At 36.2% G+C, this 21,116-nt stretch overlaps 1 protein-coding gene across 1 annotated transcript in view; it reads left to right on the top strand.

Annotated features, from left to right (window-relative positions):
* Positions 1-7,581: 7,581 nt before the first annotated feature.
* Sec3 (exocyst complex component Sec3) overlaps positions 7,582-21,116 on the top strand; it is a 38,503-nt gene continuing 24,968 nt past the window's right edge. Inside the window, exons 1-11 of the mRNA XM_076187506.1 lie at positions 7,582-7,612; positions 9,164-9,347; positions 10,798-10,887; positions 12,384-12,479; positions 12,909-13,017; positions 13,763-13,938; positions 14,292-14,519; positions 14,636-14,785; positions 17,172-17,264; positions 17,964-18,204; positions 18,976-19,124. Coding sequence (XP_076043621.1) covers positions 9,186-9,347; positions 10,798-10,887; positions 12,384-12,479; positions 12,909-13,017; positions 13,763-13,938; positions 14,292-14,519; positions 14,636-14,785; positions 17,172-17,264; positions 17,964-18,204; positions 18,976-19,124 — 1,494 coding nt within the window. The 5' untranslated portion in view covers positions 7,582-7,612; positions 9,164-9,185. The remainder of the gene's footprint in view (positions 7,613-9,163; positions 9,348-10,797; positions 10,888-12,383; positions 12,480-12,908; positions 13,018-13,762; positions 13,939-14,291; positions 14,520-14,635; positions 14,786-17,171; positions 17,265-17,963; positions 18,205-18,975; positions 19,125-21,116) is intronic.

The following is a 21,116-nucleotide window of genomic DNA, read 5'->3' as shown; positions in this document are numbered from 1 at the left end:
CACCCCCTCCCTCCCGTCCCCTCCTGTGACCATCATTTCAAGGTCAGACCGTTATCTTGACCTTGAACTTTTTCCCCATTTTAATTCATAATCACGAGATGACCTTTGTAACGATCGGTTGTTTTTGTTGTTACCTGCCCTCTACGGATTGGCCATTGCCCCTCCTAACCCTGGCTGAAGTTCATTCAATCATCCTATTCCCCTCCTCCCTCCCCCCCGCTTTTTTTTACATACTTCGAGGAGCGACAGTATACATGAATAATCTGTGTATATATATATATATATATGTATATATATATATATATATATATATATATATACATATATTTATATGTGTGCATGTGCGTGTATGTATATATATATATATATATATATATATATGTAAAAATATATATAGATATGTATGTATATATATATATATAAATATATATATATATGTGTGTGTGTGTGTGTGTGTGTGTGTGTGTGTGTGTGTGTGTGTGTGTGTGTGTGTGTGTGTGTGTGTGTGTGTGTGTGTGTGTGTGTGTGTGTGTGTGTGTGTGTGTGTGTGTGTGTGTGTGTGTGTGTGTGTGTTTACCTAGTTGTATTTTACGGGAAGGGGAGCTATGCTCGTGGAGTCCCGTCTTCATATCTCGTTTTATCTAGACTGTTTTTAAATTCGTGTATTATTTTTGCACACACCACTTTCTCATCTAACTTGTTCCAAACGTCTATTACCCTGTGGGGAAAGCTGTTCTTTTTCAGGTCTCTTCTATAACTGTCTTGATTTTCTTTCCGTGTCCTCTTGTATTTCTACTATCCCATTTTATTAGATCCTCTCTATCAATATTTTCTATGCCTTTCATGATTCTATAAATAGTTATCAAGTCTCCTCTCTCTCTTCTTTGCACTAATGTCTGTAGCTCAAGTGTTGCTAGTCTCTCTTCATAATGATAGTTCTGAGAGTGTTGGTGCCAATTTCGCAATTGATCTTTGTATTCTTTCAAGTTTTGTTACACATTTTTTTTGTACTTGGTGACCACGTCGTCGCTGCATACTCCAATCTTGGTCTTATCAAAGTGACTAGTATTTTCTTCACCTTTTCTTCGTCCAGGTATGTAAATGCCACTTTGCTTGTTCTTATTAAATTATAAGTTTCTCCAAAAATCTTCTTTATATGTTTCTCAGGGGACATGTTATTCCTAATAATGACTCCCAGGTCCTTCTCATTTTCTACTTTTTTATTCCTTCTTCTCCCAATTTATATGATCCTATTATTCTTTTTTTTTTTTTTTTTGCTTTTTCCAAATTCCATTATACTACACTTCTTAGTATTGAACTCCATCTCCCACTTCCTACTCCATTCCCATACTTTACTGAAATCACTCTGTAGTGACTCACAATCTTCTTCCGTGTTCACTTTTTTTAATATTTTTGCATCATCTGCAAAGCTCATATAACTTTCAATTTCTTCATCCATATCATTAATATATATAGCAAACATTATTGGGGCCAGAACTGTTCCTTGTGGAACACCACTTATTACTTCATCCCAAGTAGAGTGTTTGTTTCTTATCACTACTCTCATATTTCTTTCTTGCAAAAAGTCTTCCATCCATTTAAGCAGTTTGCCTTGTATTCCTCCTTCAGTTTCTAATTCCTTAAGCAACTTCTTATGTGGTACTTTGTCAAAAGCATTTTTTAGGTGTAGAAATACACAATCAGCCCATCCATCTCTTTCTTGTATTATATCTATTAGCCTTGAATAGAAACATATTAAATTGGTGACGCATGATCGTCCTTGTCTGAATCCAAATTGCCTTGGATTTAGCACGGTGTTTTTTTTTTCTAAATACTTTACCCATCTACTTTTGATAATTCTTTCACAAATTTTTGCTATTGTACTTGTTGTTGTCGTTCCCTAGACTGTCTGTCCGAGCAGTCCCGTCTATTGTACTTGTTGGAGAGACTAGTAAAGAAGACCCTACCAACAATAGACCAGTCTCTCCAACAAGCTATTGTACTTGTTGGAGAGACTGGTCTATTGTTGGTAGGGTCTTCTTTATTTCCCCCTTTATATATAGGTACTATATTTGCTTTTTTCCAATCTTTTGGAACTTTTCCTTCTTTCAAGGAACTGTTTATTATGCTATGTATTTTGTCTGCCAGTTCATTCCTGCATTCTTTCAAAATCCAGTTTGCTATTTCATCTGGTCCATGCGATTTTCTGACATCAAGATTACTCAAGTGTTTCCATAGGGGGTACTTTCTCTTCCCATTCGATCTCTCCAGGTTGTATGTTCTCCCTTGTAAACACCGATTTAAAATGCTTGTTCATAATTTCTGCCATTTCTATTTCCTCTGTGTATTCAACTCCTCCTTGTCTTAATTTATCTAATTCTTGTTTTGTTGTTGTTGTTTTTTTCTTTTTTTTTACAAGTCTGTAAAATAGTTTTGGTTGATCTTTACTTTTTTTCTATGACAGCTTTTTCACATTTTCTCTTTTCCTCTCTGCACACTTGTACATATTCATTTCTATAACAAGTTTATATTTTCCATTTCTTAGGTCTTTTGTATTTCTTGACTTTTGGTCCAAGCTTTATCTCTTTTGTCTTTTAACTCCTTACAACTTTTGTTGTACCAGAACTTTAAATATTCTTTTTCTTGTTTTTGTCTTGGGACATACTTTTCCACTCCTTTTTTTTTATAATTTTTTGTCCAAATATTCCATTTCTCTTCCACTGTTGTTTCCTCTTTGTATATTCTTTCCCAGTTTTCTTTTTGAAAGAATTCTCTTATTTTATAGAAAAAAAAAATCATACATCATTGTTCCTTTTCTATATTGTTCATTTCTTTTCATGTGTTTTTCCTCATTTAGTTCTAGTTCTATCAATATGTGGTCACTTTAACTTATTGGTGCCTGGTATTCTATCTTTTCCACTATTTCAGGTTCTGATGTGATTATTAGGTCTAGTCTCGATGGTTCTTCTTCATTTCTATACCTAGTGTTCTCTTGAATCCATTGTGTCATTGTATGGTCAATAATCATCTCAAGTAGAACATTTCCCCATGAGTCGTCTCCACCCTTTACTGTCATCTCTTCCCAGCAGACTTCTTTGCAATTAAAGTCGCCCATCATAACTATTCTTCCTCCATCTTCCATTATCTTGTTTAATGTTATCCTTGTGTCTTCTAACATACTTTTATGTTCAATCTCTTCCCACGAGGCTGTTTTTGGAGGCACATAATTTATTACAAACTTTCTGCTCGTCTTATCTCTGTCTTCCACTTCGATCATAATCATCTCTACTCTATTCTTTCCATATGTGACACTCCTCACGTTTATATCATTCTTAGTCAGGAACGTAACTCCACCCCCTTGTTTTGTCTCTCTGTTTCTAATCCAATAATTATATGCATTATGTCCTACACTGTTAGTTGGTAGTGGACCTTTTAATTTTGTCTCTACAATTCCCATTGTGTCCGGTTCTTTTTCCTTCAGATAATCATTCAGTTCATTCAATCCTGTTATTAATCCATCTATATTTGTGTAAGACACTCTTAATTTTCTGCTACTTCCATTGTATTTTCTGTTTCCTTTTTGTTTTTCTCTGGTATGGCCCATCTCCTCACTTTCATATTCACTACTCTCCATCTATATTTGTGTAAGACACTCTTAATTTTCTGCTACTTCCATTGTATTTTCTGTTTCCCTTTTGTTTTTCTCTGGCATGGCCCATTTCCTCACTTTCATATTCACTCTCCAATAGAATTCCTCTTTTTCTGACTTTGTTCTGTTCTCGTTTTTTTTCCTTAGCTTGTTGTCTTTTCATTTTTTCCTCCTCTCTTTCCTCTTTATTAATTTCTCTTTTTATCCATACCTTTTTATGTTGTTCACTGTTTGCTAGTTTCCCTGTTTTTGCTTAAGATATTCTCTGCTGTCGTTTGTGACCTGAATTTAATCTTAATTGGTCTGGTCTTATCTGTACTATATTTCCCAAGCCTATACATTTCTTCAATTTGTTTCCCGATTTCAAGTTCATCTTTCTGAACTAATTCTAGTAAACTTCTTGCTTTTTATTTTTCCTCTTTGATTCTTGTGGTTCTATTTAGATTATACTTCTCTTCTATTCCTAATATAATTATACATTTCTTTTTATCTGCTAAGTCTCTTACTATATTCTCCTTCTGTCTCATCACTTTAATAACTGTGTCTTCAGTTTGTTCTTTCATATGTTGTTTTGCTATACCATTAAATGCAATTTTGCTGTTCTCTTGGATTTTTTTTCCAACCCTGTGCTTCTTTTGCTATGGACTCTTTATTCTCTTTATTATTATTCTTTAATTCCTCATTCTCATCTTTTACTTCTTTTAACTGTCTTTTTAATATTTCTATTTCTTTAGTTAGTTTTTGGTTCACCTTCTCTAATTCTTCAATTTTTTCAACTCTCTGCGTGATCTTCGTGAGTTCACCAAACCTATCCTCCCAATGTTTGACAATTTTCTCAAGTTTTTCTTCTAGGCTTGCTAATCGGGGAGGATTGGCTTCTCCCCCCCCCCTCCACATTGAATCCTTGGACATTTTTATCTTCACTTTCCATTTTGCCGCTCTTATCTATATTTCTAATCTTTACATTTTTGTTACTCCCTTCATCGTCACTGAATTGATCTGGCCCGCGTTTGTTTATATGGCGTCTGCCTGCCTGGACCAAGTCCTCTCCTTCCTCATTTCCTTCCATTTCCCTCAGTAATCCCTCCCCTTCTCCTTTTTCATCACCTTACCACTACACCACGAGCTTTCCCCTTCACTGTAAATACAAAAATGTACTTCCTTGACGTTGAGATCCACAAAAATTTCACTTTTTCCTCGGAGCTCCAATCTTCGCCGTCAATTCGACGAATGTGTGTGTGTGTGTGTGTGTGTGTGTGTGTGTGTGTGTGTGTGTGTGTGTGTGTGTGTGTGTGTGTGTGTGTGTGTGTGTTTATCTTACGGGAAATGGAGCTACGCTCGTAGTGTCCTGTCTCTGTATCTCGCCATGTCTAATTTGCTCTTAAATTCGTGTGTGTATGTGTGTATTTACCTAGTTGTATTATGTGGGAAGAGGAACTATGCTCGTAAAGACCCGTCTTTGTATCTCGCAACATTTAGTTTGTTCTTAAATTCTTGTATGGTGTTTATATACACTGTTGTTTCGTCCAATTTGTTCCAGACAAACACACTCTGTGTGGAAAAGTGTTTTTTTTTCAGATCTCTTCCATAACTATCCTTTTTAAGTTTATTTTCATGTCTCCTTGTTTTTATTTTATCCCACATTAATAAGTCTTCTCTGTCAAGGATTTCCATGCCTTTCATGGTTCTGTAAATGGCCAATAGATCACCTCTTTCTCTTCTTTGTTCCAGGGTTGGTAGTTCCAGTTTAGACAATCTTTGCTCATTTGTAAATTTTGAAAGTGTTGGGGCCATATCTGTCGTTACTCTTTGGATTATTTCTATTTTCCTTATATTCTTTTTTGTGTTGGGTTCCATAGTGCCGCTGCGTACTCCAATCTTAGTCTTATCATTGTGACTAATACTTTCTTTGTAATTACATCCAAGTAATTAAAAGCCACCTTTATTGATCTTAGTAAATTGTAGGTTTCTCCGACTATTTTGTTTATATGCTTGTTTAGGGACATGTCTTTGGTGATATTTACTCCTAGGTCCTTTCGGAACTTTCTTTACTTCCTTTGCACCAAATTTATATTATCCTGATACATACATACATACATACATATATATATCTATGTATATATATATATATATATATATATATATATATATTTATATATATATATATATATATATATATATATATATATAGTGGGTTTGAATCCTGCATGCGACTGTCATAAAAATTATCAGATTGATGTCGCTGTTACTAGCGAATTTCTCTCATAGTTACAATGGCGAAAAGCGTGAAAGGGATTCGTTCCGATCCTTACCTCTTGCCCCTGGTGGGCTTGGGCCTTGTGTAAAACAGGAATTGGGTCGCAGATTAGTGATCTTTCCTATCCTCGGGAATCAGTTCGATATATATATATGTATATATATGTATGTATATATATATACATACATATATATATGTATATATGTATGTATATATGTATATATATATATGTGTATATATATATATATATATATAATGTGTATATATATATATATATATATATAATGTGTATATATATATATATAACTTTTTCCAAATTCCGTTATACTACATTTCTTAATGTTGGAGCTCACTTCCCACTTTTGACTCCATTCCCAGACTTTGTCCCGGTCTCCCTATGGCGATTCACAATCTTTTTCCGTATTTTCTTTGTGTTCAATAGTTTTGCGTCGTCTGCAAAGAAATTCATGTAACATTCTACACTTCCATCCATGTCATTTACATATATAGCAATCATTATTGGAGCCAATACTGAACTCTGTGGGACTGCACTTATTATTTCTTCCCAGGTCGAGTTTCTATCTCTGAGCACCGCTCTCATTGTGTGTGGAATGTACAGGAGAAGAAACTGAGTCTTGGTGAAGTTTTGTCTTCTCTAATAGAATATATAAGTCAGTCAAGCGTTTTGTAGTGATTGTATTCAAGAAAATTTTAGTTAAGTTTGAGAAGGAAGTATAGAGAATGGCTTAGAAAAAACAATGTCATATACAAAAAAGCGTATAGGATAATATTCAAAGTTAAGTAGGTCATATATGTATTGGAGGAAAAGAGCGGGTGATGGTACAATATCAGTAATTTGAGACCAGATAAAGAAATAGACATTGCAAGAAGCTAGCTTATCAAATACACGAGCCAAACTCTATCAAATGTTTTTGATATGTCTAGTGCAATAGCGTAGGTCTTACCAAATACCGCTAAAGAAGATTACAATGACTCAGACAAGAACGTCAGATTTCCAGCATATCCTTCTTTGCGGAAGATATTTTGGCGATCCGGAGAAATGTCAACATTTGAGAAACTTCGATCAAAAATTAATTCTTCTAAGTACAACTTTTTCACTTTTATTAGAACATTAAAGGGGAATCTGAAATACAAATTTACCCCCACTGCATCCCGTCCAAAATAGAGTGCCCTCATGAACCTACTCGGATCCATGGGAGATTATAATTTGACTAACTTCAACGAAAACACGTGTAAGTGAATACACGGTATCAAGTTATTTGCATTTTTTATTTCAATTTTTAAATAATACCTAGTCTTGTAGTTTCAATGGAATTGATTATAATTGATTGTTAGTGGAAATGAATCCTTAAGGGCAATTCTAATTTATATAATTTTCCACAAAAGCCAATGTGAATGTCACAAAAAATATGAGATGATGTGTGGCATGATCATTATTTCAATGTCACCCCTTTACACATTATTGAAAATAGTCTTCAAACGACCTTATTGCTGTGTTAGCAAAATGTACGAGATAATATCATTCTTCATAATATTCACCTATTTTTTATTAATTCAAATTAATTTTAGAATTTTTTCTTTATCACTGAGAAACTTATTATTGCTGAGGTAGAATATAAAATTTAGATTAAAATCATAACAAAAATAAGTTCTGCTGAGTGACAGTTGTGGACTGAAAAACAAGGGTAAGACGGCCTAGTTCTTTTACGAAAACAAAATGTCACTGTCGATATTAGGCCATATTATATATCCTTCCTACTGAAGGTCGCAGTATGATTGTTTAAGTTTCATATTATAGGAATATCCATACGTGTAAGAATAACATGAGATGCCATACGTTCATAGATTCTAGGGAACGCCCCTCCGGCGTGAATCATCAAACTTGACATTTAATACAATTTGTACGAAATAATCGCGGGATTGCATTGAAAGCTTTGTGCTAGTTGAAAGAGAAGTCATTGCAGATTTGTAACAGGGTGTTTCAACGGGTGATACATCTGAGTGCAAGTAAAGTTTCATTAAAAACTTAATGAGTAAATGTCCGAATGTTTCTAGTTTTTGTAAGATAAGATTGTTTACAAGTATTTGGACTTAGTCAAAAATCCACCCTTCTTACGTGTTTCCAATAAAATAATGAACACGAGTACATACGTATGTTATTAATCTATGGAAGTTAATTGTTAGCTAATTACATCCTCACATCCAAGAGATAAAACTTGAACTACCATAGAATGATAGATTGCTGCAAAGCTACAAATTAGTGAAATTGTGTACTATATTTACGTAATTGTGATGTATAGGGTTGCAAATCTCAACATGGGATGCAAGTCATTTAGGATATTTCAAAGTTGTTTCACTAATCCACAAATTAATATATCAGTTTGGAAAGCTAAGCTTCCTAATATTTTTGTAAGCAGTGAACTTCTTTAGTCACTTTGTTATGTCCTCTTAATGTTCTTTGTTACAATACCAACAGACTCTCCCTGTTAATTTATTTTATTCCTCTTTCTAATGTTTCCTGTTATGTTTTATCAGCTAGGCTTAGGATCATTCCAGTCACTGCTCTTTAAATTCTTAATTTTTTTTATACAGTATTTCTCTTATATGGATAGTAACCACCACTTTATTTTTTTTCATCATATCCTCATCTATAAAACCATTCTTATATCCAATATATGTCTCCCCTAATATTCTCTCTGTTTTTCTGGTGAGAGATCATCCCCAATTTAGATTTTTTTTGTATTTTACTTTTATGATTAATTCATCTCTTATTGTATAGTTCCATGATGATCTCATCTTTCTTTGGACAGTTTCAAAATTTTCTTATTTCTCTCTAATGTGTGTTGAGGTGAGGGAATGGACAGACAAAATCAAGTTAGTTTTAATGTTAGGACACATTCTAGCTAATATCAAAATTACTCTTCTTTTTACTTAATTTCTTGTACTGTGTATCTCTTCTTTCCTTAAGCATTTAACGAGAGTGGTACCACCAGTACTACCTCCAACGGTGGTGGTTGTTCATGTATACATAGATTCCTAGTAAGCTACCCAGGTTTTCAGGAGTGTAAATACACAACTTGGTATCGAAATCACCCCTGTTTTTGCTATTTTTCCTCATCATATATTTGTTTAGAAGATTAATCCCCATTTACATTACTTGACTAAATATGTGTTCAGTACATGCCAGTATTAGTATGATGCCAGATAACATACCAGCCTTTATCTTTTCAATACAGACATTGTAGAGGAAAGTAAACCATGGCCGCCATCCGTCACAGCCTCCAGCGTGACGTATTTGAGCCAAATGAAGAGCATCTCATCGGTGTTCTCTACGTCACCAAACCGGGCAAGAAAAAGAAAACTAGCTTCTTATGTGCCACGCTCAACAAAGAAAAGCCAGTGTATGCCACCATTCATCAAGTAAGTGTCTTCCATTTGTGGTAGTATCCAAATCTCACTTATCTATATCAGCACCATCCTATACATTACCATATTCACAATTTTTCAGAAGTTATACTGAAAATGATAGTTTTTCATGATATATGAGTATTTTGTTAAAAACAACCATGGAGTTACAGTGACTCACTCACATAACAAATTAAATCATAAATGGGGCTATAAAATGGATTATATTTATATGTAAGGACCCTACTGTTCTTGCAATTAGGAACACTATTTATGGACAAGATGGCTACTGGACTACACTTCAAATATATAAGACATTGTTTCTTCCTGGATGTATAAAAAGAAAAATTATATGATTTTGTTTTCCTTTGATTTTAGGAACAGCCTTAGTTCTATCCAATAACATTTCATAAACCTGCCTGCATAGGGTTTTATCTTAATACAGTACTCTAGTAGAATTTGTAATGAGGGTTTGAATTTTTGGGTTGAAGATTGATTCCTTATCACAGAACAAGTAGAAATGAAAACCCATTAAATATCCGTCAGAGGTTTCTGGAATTCTGGTGATTTATCTTAGATCAAGTATAGATAAGTATAGATATGACATTTGACACAGTCCTGCAGTACATAGTATCCTGATGATGATATGGTTTAACATCACATACTCCCACCCCCCCTGTAGGGAGGCTAGGATGGTGCCCCTTACAGAGGACCTTGTAGTGTGAAATTCAGTAAATCATGCCCTCTGTTCAACTTCACCGGTAGCAGGGTTCAAACTGCCATCCCTTTGACTTTCGCCCCAAGTAATGACACCCTAACCCGTTTGGCCAATAAGCTTCCACATAGTATCCTAGATTATAGAAACAGACATACATAGTAATGGCTAGGTAGACTGAGGTATTATCATCGAGTTTATGCCCCACATCACATTAATCATAAGTTTGGTACATTAAATCAGCACAGTAGGCCCCATGGTTCAAAACTCGTTTAATTGAAAATAAAACGTAAATGATAATTGATTATAAATGTATCAATAAGGCATAGAGGAAAGGAATAATAACAATGTTATACAGAAGAAATGAAAATTATATATATTATTATTATTTTATTTATTTATTTTATTTTATCATTTTTTATTTATTTATTTATTTTTTATTATTTTTAAGCTAAAAAAGAAACATTTCAACCATCATTAATCCAAATAAATATATATATACTTGGTTCTCAGAAGTGAAACATCATTCATATATACATTTGTAGTATTATTCCTGGTGTTTCTTTTTCTCACTTACTGTGCAAAACAGTCATTTGTGTTTATAGAGATTGTGAACATTATGAGTTACTAGTTACACAGCCAAGACACATAGGCAAGTAAAAATTATTAACAAAACAAATATTTCTTTTTCATGTTCATTTAGACTTTTAAAAATCTGTATTTATTGTTTTCATTCATTTTTCATTTTAGGTAAAGAAAACAGACAAGGATGTCTTTAAGAAAAAACACTCTTGGCCTTTGAGGGAATTGAAAACGGTTGATGGACGTGATGGAAACAAGGTAAGTGGAGTACAGTTGTTGTACTCATTTCATCTTTTCTTGCATTTACAGGTAATCAGTTTTGAAATCCCTCAGCTGTGCTATCATGACTAAGGTGTAACTCACTAGATGATATCTGTTTGGGCTGCACACTTATCAGCATTTTGCCTGTTGAGTCCCTTCATGATAAGAGCCTTCCTCTGGGTCATGCTGCATCTTATCAAACTTCACCATAAAAAGCAGTCCACAGCCAATTTGGTTTTCAAGGTGTCGTTGAAAAAAAATGAGACACAGAGCTTTCAGGAACTTAAAAGTAGACATTATTTTGAGCAAAAAGCCTCATTAGAGACATAATCTAAAATTAAAAGGTCTATGTATCTATATACCAAAAGGCTTCTTCCACACTTTTACTATAAACTCAGCTCAGTATTACTCATGATTATATAAATATTTCTACATTTAACAGTCCTTGTCCTCAAAAAAAAGGCAGGCGAGCAAAAAAGTACTCACCTAAATTTTCTCCGTGACCGCTAGACAAGCACTTTTTTTACACTGTTGGAATTGAATCATGAGATGTCTTTTTCTTTAACATGTGAATTTTACAGAAGACCTACCTGTCTCCTTCATAATAAATAGGAGATATTAAATTGTTTCCACCCTGGAGTGAGGTAGGCTTACTTGATGAATACACTGCAATGCTCGGCTTCATTCTGTGGTAAACATCATCATTGAGGTGCATAAAATTTGAATTTTGATTTTTCATAGGTGCATGTTTTATAGCACTCCTCCCTTAAAAGACAAGCCCTGATTTAAACAAAGAAAGAAGTATTGTTGAAATGATGACAACTATATCTGCATAGCTTAAAAGATAACTGTGGAATTTATGCATATATATATATATATATATATATATAAATATATATTCTTTTCTTAAGAATATATATATATATATATATATATATATATATATATGTACATATATATGTATATATATATATATACATATGTATGTATATATATACATATATGTATATATATACTGTATATATATATATATATATATACAAATACACACATACATACATATGTATATATATTCCAAGAATAACTAGTGAAATAGTTAATTAAATTCAGCATTATCATCAAGTAATTAGAATCTTCTAATGAAAGGTTTATATGAATAGTTGTACATGTAGAAACATAATGATGAATAGTAATGAATCTTAAAGTCAGTTCATTGGATTAAGAATGTAAATTGGTTATGGAACAGAAACTATTTTAGGTTTTCATAACCTCTAAACTTGAGTGATAATGATGGGGGGAAAAATGGGTCATAAACTCTCAGAGAAGGCTAAGGGGATTCATCTTTGTGGAGGAGTTTTTGGTATTAGAGAATTTAATGTAGCATCCCTTTATTCTAAACCTCTGTAGCAAGAGAGGCATGGTCCAACAGATTGATTGATTAAACTTGTCGCTAGGCACACACAAAAAATGTACTAAAAACTAACTTATTGCAGGACACAGCAGAATTGGACTTGACCTTGGACCGAGTCTACAAATGGGTAGCCAACAGCACACCAGATAAGAATGCCTTTATTCAAATTCTATGGAAGGTGAGGACTCTTACAGGGTAGTGTATTTCATCCCTGGAACTGATCACGGCCTTCAGCTATACATTCTTTTCCAACTCCCTCTGTCGCTCGTGCACATTTTCACTCGTTCAACATCCCGACCATGAACTCCTTTGGGTTCCTTTACCCCCATCCACCCAATTTTTTTCTTGGTCTACCCCTTGCTCATGCTTCCGGGACCAGTGATTCATTTATCCTCCAAGAATATCTACTTCTCTCCATTCTCACACCATGAGGCAGATCTATCTGACTCTTTCTCCCAGTCTTGTCTCAAATTAGGTCCCTTCATGAATCCTATTGTTCCTTGCTTTTTATCATAGTTTAAATATTCTGGAAAAGTTTTATAAGTTTATTTTCTTTTATATTTTATTTAATTATTCAAAGATTGTCTTTATGTTTTTGTCTTTACAGCTCTGTAACCACTATTTACCAAAGCAAAAACCAACCTTTATCAACGTTCCAGCTGATTTGATAGTGGAACAAGTCAGCCAGACAGAGAGCGGGGACACCACCTCACCCGGTATGTCCTAAAGCTTGGGTGTGTTGTAGTGTCTGTATTTGCCTAATGCCTTAAGCCTATTTAAACTGTTCCTGAATCATTTGAAGTGTATCAAGAAATGCCTTTGTAGTATTCCAGCTTTCAAAAGCTTATGGACTGGAATTTGTAGGTTTTCTCAAAGAGAGTTGCGTTAGATAGATATAGATTTCATAAAAGGTCAACCATGATTATTTCTTTACTCAAGTTTTGCAAGTGTTCTGTCAGGCATGAATTGTGGCTAATAGTGATAATAACTTGCTGGTTTCTCTGTGTCAAGGGAAACAAAAGATATGCACCTGCAAAAGGATCTCAAAGAGAACCATACCCATATCACTCCTCTTCAGAACCTATCAACACCTTCACTTTCATCTGGAGCTGCAGCCCAGAGGAACTGGCAGTCAGTCTCTGGACTGAACCCAAGATGTCTATCAACATCAGAATATCATCCATACACAATTTTACAAGAACACATATTTGATATTTGTTAGTTTTATTTGTACATGTACAGACATATACGAAAGGCTTTTTCCCCCTTACAAGGTAGGTAGCCAAAAAACAAAGGCATAAAAACCACTCCCACCCATTCCATCCCCATCACACTCTACTCCCCTCCACCCTCTACCCTCCCTCTTATCTTGGCACCTCCTGGATGACGGGTCATCCCTGCATCTTGTCCACTGCCCTACGTGTACATGTAAAATGTGTAAAGAGTCCTGTGTATGTACAGGAACACTTGCCTTGGATGCAGTGGAAAGTGGCCTTGATGCAGAAGGAGACTATCGAGCGTTGTCGGCACGGGAACAGCAGGATCTGGAACGCCTTATGGAACAATGCGACTCTGCTGTCAGCAACGCTGAAGCTTTTGCAGACCAACTGTCAAGGGATCTTTCTGTGCTTGACGGGGTAGGAACTCCCGTTTTTATGGTGTATTATTTTGGGTGTGATTTGATGATATTTACTTGAGCCAGTTGTACTTTGGATTTCCCCTGGCCTCGGCAAAATTTTTTAATTGCAACATTAGCACAAATGGGTTTCTTTAGGTGACATTAACCAAGTTATACCCATAGTTCCCTTTCAGCTGAATAAAATTATATAGCATAAATTAGAATGAGATATCTGAGTACAGCATAGGAATATATGGGTTAAGGGAGCAGTTCTGTATTACATTTCTTTCACATTTTGATATGTGTATATTATCAAATCGAGCATGCAAATTTCATTCTGTTGAATATAAGTTCTTATGTTGAATATTGCAGGCCAACATACACAGCATGATGGCCTCTGAAGCGCAGGTACAGGCTCTGATGCAGATGATTGACAAAGCCCTGGACGAGGCCAGTAAGATTGAGGAGCGTCTCGATTCCTACGACGAAATTCTCCAACATGTCAAAGACTCCATAGAGAAGATGGCAGACAAGAACACTGCCATTGAACAAACCAATGCCAACAATCTGAAGCTACAGCAGGAACTGGACAACCTAATTGTGAGTAGTTCCTCGTCTTCCATATGTTGACTCTGTGGTTATTAAAGAAAAATATCTTGCTTCATTTTTTTTTTTTTTTTTTCCCATGATTTCATATAGAATTTTGTCCATTTCAGAATCTACTGGACCTACCACACCAAATGCAGGTTATTCTTTCTGAGGCGGACTTAAACAAAACGGGTAGTCTTGGGGAGGTGCTAGATGCAGCCAGGGCCTTACAAGTTGTCTTATGTGCACCTATCTCCCCGCATCTAGCACAAATGCAGGTGAGTGTTTCTATTGTAAGCTCATCTCTGTCACCAGTATTTTGTGTGACCTGTGAATATCTAGATACCTTTTTCTAGGAATAGAGAAATGTTTTTATATAACATCTGAATGACTTCATTCAGAATACTTGATTCTTTAGCTAAGAAACATGGGTAAAGCAATTTTAGTATTCTTATAGTATTCACTCTCTTTTCTCAATCCTCACACAAGTTGTACTAATAGTAAAAACTTGTAAGGGTTGTCAAAAGTTTTTCACAAGAAGTAGAGCATGTGTGAGGGTCAGAAAAGGAGATCGTGAATGGTTTGAAATTAGTGAAGGAGAGTGGAAGGAAGCAGGAGGTGAGCCAGTTAATGTTTGCAGATGACAGTGCTTATGGCTCAGTATAAAGATAGAAAGTTTAATGTCACAAGCTCCCTCCTATCAGAAGTCTAGGACGGTGCCCCTCACAGAGGACATTGTAGCGTGGAATTTAATGAACCACGCCCTTTGTTCAACTTCACCAGTGGCAGGGTTCGAACCACCATCCTCACAAAGATAGACTGAAGTAATTTGCAGAATTTAAGGTGTGTGTGAGGATAAAGCTGAAGGTAAATGTGTGCAAAAATAAAGTGATTACGATGTACAAGAAGTGATGGTGGTGGCAAATTGAAGTCGAGTTTAAAGAATGAGAGGCTGGAGGAAGCGGAGAACTTTAAGTGTTTGGGGTTGTTTGTGGCAGTAAATGGAAGAGTGGAGATGGAGGTGAATTAGTAAAAGAAGCAAGTAAATGTCTAGGGGGGATGAAAAGCATAATGAAAAATAGGTGTTTAGGAATGAACAAGAGGGTTGCACATGGGAGTAATTGTGCCTGCGGCATGAAACTTCTTATCAAAAGGTAAAGATGTCTTCTGGGCTTTATCTCTCTATCTGTGACGACATCTTGACAGGTTGTGAGAGAAGCAGAGGGGAAAACACACAAATAGAACTAGAGTTTATTCTTTAACCAGTTTCACACTATGGTGCTGAAGAAGCATCATAATGCAAAAGTAGTCAAAGAATAAACTCTCATTCTGTTTGTGTGTTTTCCCCTGCCTCTCTGTCTGTATACCGAGGGTTTCCTCTTCCTTATAAGGGAGGTAGCTTTTATGGATTTGGAAAAGGTGTGTGACATGGTGGACAAAGAGACATTGTGGAATGTGCTGTGAATGTATAGGATAGGGGGGAATCAGTTATGGATAGTCACAAGTTTTTATAGAAGCTGTAGACTCTGTGTGAGGAGAGGAAATACAGACAGCAAGTGGTTATGATAATATTGAAATTATCAGATTGTCAGAAGACTTTCAGCGATGCAAAATCAAATATGGAAAATCAAGATAAGAGTTTATCAGATGCAAAGCATTTGTCATGAAATTTCACTGTGGGGATACATATCCATTAACCTCTTGAATACAATGATGCCTATGTATGCATCATGAGCCATGAGTGGGGTATGCAAGAATGCCAGCGTCGGCTTCCTGGTTATATTTATATTGTTGTAGCTAAGTGACTCCATATTCTGTGAACAGACTTGATCACATTTTCTGTGACATAATATTTACTCTTGGTGAAAGAGAACTAGTGTAACAGCAGTAACTTTATATTTTGTAATGTGTGTATTGTGATGCATCATCATACATCAGGCAACCTGATTTGTGTGTGTGTGAATATTTGACTCATTGAAGAGGTTATGAAACGACTCATTGAATGCCTGTAAACACTCATTTAGGTGTCAATATTTATTGATGGTAAATGGTTAATGTATGATTTTTGTGTCAGTATACATGTAATTTTATGTTTTTAGATCTTGGTAGGAAGCTTGCTGGCTGAGCGGTTAGGGCACCGTTGCTTGTGGCGAAGGTTGAGGGGATGGTGGTTCGAATCATGCCACCGGTGAACTTGAACCAAGGGCATGGTTTATTAGATTCCATGCTACAAAGCCCTCCGTGAGGGGCACCGTCCTAGCCTTCCGATAGGGGGAACTTTGTGACATTAAACCATATCATCATCATCATCATCAGATCGGGTGTCAAACTCGTATCCTTTCAAGGGCCAATTATACACACATGGTTATGGTCTTGAGGACCATTGAAGACTTGGTAATTACTTATTGACAAGACTGAAGATTACAACTTATTTTGCTGGTCATCCTGGTGTACCAAAAATACATTATTTGGGTTCATCTGAACTTACACATGTAAAATCGGCCGTACCTAATAAATACAACACTAATTATTACAATTATAGTAACTCGAGTTAAAAAATCTCACATCATCTTGAGGACCACTTAAACTATCCCACGGTCCATGAGTTTGATTCCCTTGTTCTAGATAGTATTTGATATGTAAATGCATATTTCTATTTTGCAGGCTGTTCAAGACCAAAAGAAGAAATTCGAAAAACTCAGAGGACGATTCAGTCAGATATTGTCCCGACACTTGAACAATCTCTTCATTCATTTGGTAAGAATTTGTAAGATTAGTTTGCAAATGGTAAAACTATGCAAGGCTTAGTATTAGTCAAGGAGGAAATTGTGTATATTCACAATTAATGCTTGACTGCAAGATGGATTCCCTTTAGCTGAATAAAATCACCTTTGCAGGAGCCAGAGTATACATATATTCATATACCAAAGGCTTTTTCCCCCTTACAAGGGAGGTAGCCAGAAAACAAAGGCATAAAACCATTCCCACCCATTCCATCCCTATCACACTCCACTCCCCTCCACCCTCTACCCTCCCTCTCATCTTGGCACCTCCTGGATGATCGGTCATCACTGTATCTTGTCCACTGCCCTGGGTCAGAAGCAGTGTCGCAAGACAGCACATCCACAGCAAGGCCGCCTCATTAAATCGGCGACCCCATCCCCTCATGCAGAAAAGGCCTTTTCCTCCTTATAAGGGAAGTGGATGGGTTAGAGGATACACTCACCCAAACAAAATAAATGTAAAGATTACCGTAGATATAATGAATAATCTGATATTCAAGTAATTTATTTCAGAGGCTTATTTGAGGTTCTGGATAGTTTTAATTCATTGTACATAAGCAGGACTTCTAGGGACTGACTAAAATAATTTAGCTGTAACTGAAATAAACACAAGTCAAACCACTGAGAAATGGTTAATGTTTCTGATTATATCGAATTTTGTTTGTTTAAACAGGGTAACGATCCTGGAGAAACATTGAGTCTTCATGCAGAAAAAATAACATTACCTCGGCACACCAACATCCATGCCGAACTGAAGCCTTACACAGAACTCATGCATTGGGTCAGGGCTTTGGATGAAAGAGCCTATGATCACTTGAACAGAACATACTCAAGCTCCATCAGCAAATTGTATGAACGAGACATTAAAATGTTCTTTGAGCAAGCAAGACAAAGAATATCAGGTGCTAGAAGATGTAAGTACAGAATCAGTTCTTTGGCAAGTGTTTCAATTAGCATTATAAATGTGGTTTTGCATAAGTGCAAAGTAATTATATAGATAAAAGTTCCCAGAAGTAAATCTTTTTATTGGTAGTGCCATAAGTACCATATGTGGAATTTGTGGAAAAAATAATACACTCAAATATTGATCCAGATTAGTATGCAGTTGACTTGAATCTTTCAGCATGATATACTTTTAGCTAAGTAGAATCATCACATGGCTTTTGCCAGAACAACATCAGCAGGGAGCATCACTGTGATATTTGAACAATTTTGACCCCTGCAGTACATGCCCCTTTTGCTGAATTGAATTGTCTCATTACCCATAATGGAATACCATACATAAAAGGCATAACTATATATATATCAAATAATTCCTACTGTCGTCCCCAGATTTGAACCGGGCTCGTGAAATCCGTGAACGACAGTCGGAATTATTTGATTGACATCACCGTCACTGGTGATTCTATTCAGATATAAATAGATAGATATATGTATATATATATATATATATATATATATATATACATATATATATTTATATAAATATATATATATACATATATATATATTATATAAACAAAGAGGCTTCTTCCCTCTTATAAGGGAGGTAGCCATCTAATTATATACCCATCCCGCTCCTATCCATCATCCATTTGTATCCTTTTTATCTTAGCTGTGTAAGAACTTAAAATACCTCACAATGCCATATATTAACAAGTTTTATGTTATTTCCTTTCATTTAGTAAAGGGCAGTGGTTCGACACAAGACCTAGCAGGCATGTCTGGCATGGCAGGGAAGTTGACGTCTCAGCTGAAGCAACAGGCGCAAACACTCGGCACCCGGTCTTCAGGAGCACTGCTGGGTGTGGACAGAGAACAATGGGGTTCTGAGGTGGGAGCTACTGTTTTGACTTTTTTCCTTTCTTTTTATTTTATTTATTTATTTGGAAGCTCACTGGCTGAACGGGTTAGGGTGTCGTTACTTGCGGCGAAGGTTGAGGGGATAGCGGTTCGAATCCTGCCACCGGTGAAGTTGAACCAAGGGCATGGTTCATTAAATTCCACGCTACAAAGTCCTCTGCAAGGGGCACCGTCCTAGCCTTCCAATAGGAGGGAGTTTGTGACGTTAAACTATATCATCATTTATTTATTCATTTATCCCCATCTGGGGTTTTGGCTGCATGTTATTGTGAGGTTAACCTCCTCCATACAGTGAAGCCAGCATAGGCATCATGAGGTGCAAGTGGTTATATGAGGATGCTAGTATCGGCATCCTGATTACATTTATTTTGTAATTGTAGGTGAGTGACCCCCAAATTCTGATAACTAGCTTGATCACATTTTCTGTGTTTATTACATTATTACTCTGAGTAAAGGAGAAACAGCAAGTCAGCAGTGATTTCATATTTTATAACATGAGTATTGTGATGGATCATTATACATCAGGCATCCAATGCTGTGTGTGAGAATTTGACTTGTATTAGAGAGATTAATATTGCTCATTAACATGCAGCTGATACTTTAGGGTCTATATAGGGTGCCCTTATGAACAACCATTATTTTGTCTGTGATAGAGGAAATCTATATTCATAGAGAAATTATGCTACTTTATTACAGAAACTGTCCCTATGTTATGCTGTCCCCCTACTCTTAATACTGTCCTGTATCACTTCTCTGAATGTACATTTCCTTTTTCACTGAACCCTGTAGTAGGGGAGAAAGAATACTGCCACTGAGTCTTCCCACTTGAATTGTAAAAGGTGACAAAAATGGGATAGTGATAGGACTAGGTATCCTATCTCTGTAGTCCCAAAGGGAACATTCCTAAAAAAAAAAAAGCAAAAGCATAAAAGGGTCTGGGAGGAGTTTTCTGACCAGAATCCAAAGGTTTGGGTCTTTTAATGTACATGGATGTGATACAGATGAGAGTAAAAGGGAAGAGATAGGCATTATGTTTGTGAGAAGAAAGATGGATGTGTTGGCATTGAGTGAAACTAATTTCAAAGGGAGGGGAAAGTTTGGGTTTGTGAGTGTAGATAGGAGGGTGTCAGGAGTGAAGAGAGGACGAGAGAGAGAAGGGATGTCTATACTGGTAAGTGAAGAGATAGGAAAGCATGTGGTGGAGTGGAAGGAGGTTTCTTTAAGGTTAATGTGGATGAAGGTGAAACTGGGGAGGGAGATGTGGTTTTTTATAAGTGCATATGGGCCTTGCACCCTGTCCATTGCCCTGGGTCATAAGCAGTGTCGCAAGACACAGCACATCCACACCAAGGCTGCTTCATTAAATCGGCGACCCCCCCTCTCTGTTCCCCCATATAAAGGAGAGGACGGGGAGAAATCCCTTCGGGCTGCGTCAAAATTTTGCTCACACATACTACCTCACCCCCATCCCCCCGTCCATTCCACCCAGTGGACAGGGTGCAGGGATGACCCGTCATCTAGGAGGTACTAAGATGGGGTGGAGGGGTGTGGAGTGTTTTCGGGGATGGAACGGGTGGGAATAATTTTATGCCTTTTCCTTTTTGGCTACCTCCCTAGTAAGGGGGAAAAACCCTTGGTATATGTATATGGTATATATGCATATGGGCCTGGTAGTGAAAAGAGTGTAGAGGAAAATGAAGCTTTTTGGATGGATTTAAATGAGTGCATAGAGGGTTTAGGGAGAAATATCAATGTGATGGTATTGGAATATCTCAATGCTAGGGTAAGAGATGAACCAATAAATGGAGTGGTTGGGAAGTGTGGAGTGCCAGGAAAAAATTGTAGTGAGTTGATAGTGGAGACATGTCTAGAAAGAGAATTGATGATAGCAAACACAGTGTTTATGAAGAAAGTCAAGCATAAGTACACATGGGAGAGGGTGGTGGATAGAAAGATGGTAGAT

Source organism: Oratosquilla oratoria, chromosome 1 (genome assembly GCF_046742065.1).
Source record: "Oratosquilla oratoria isolate Oo_2021 chromosome 1, ASM4674206v1, whole genome shotgun sequence".
In the NCBI taxonomy this organism is placed as follows: domain Eukaryota; kingdom Metazoa; phylum Arthropoda; class Malacostraca; order Stomatopoda; family Squillidae; genus Oratosquilla; species Oratosquilla oratoria.
This window is presented reverse-complemented; position numbering and strand designations above follow the sequence as displayed.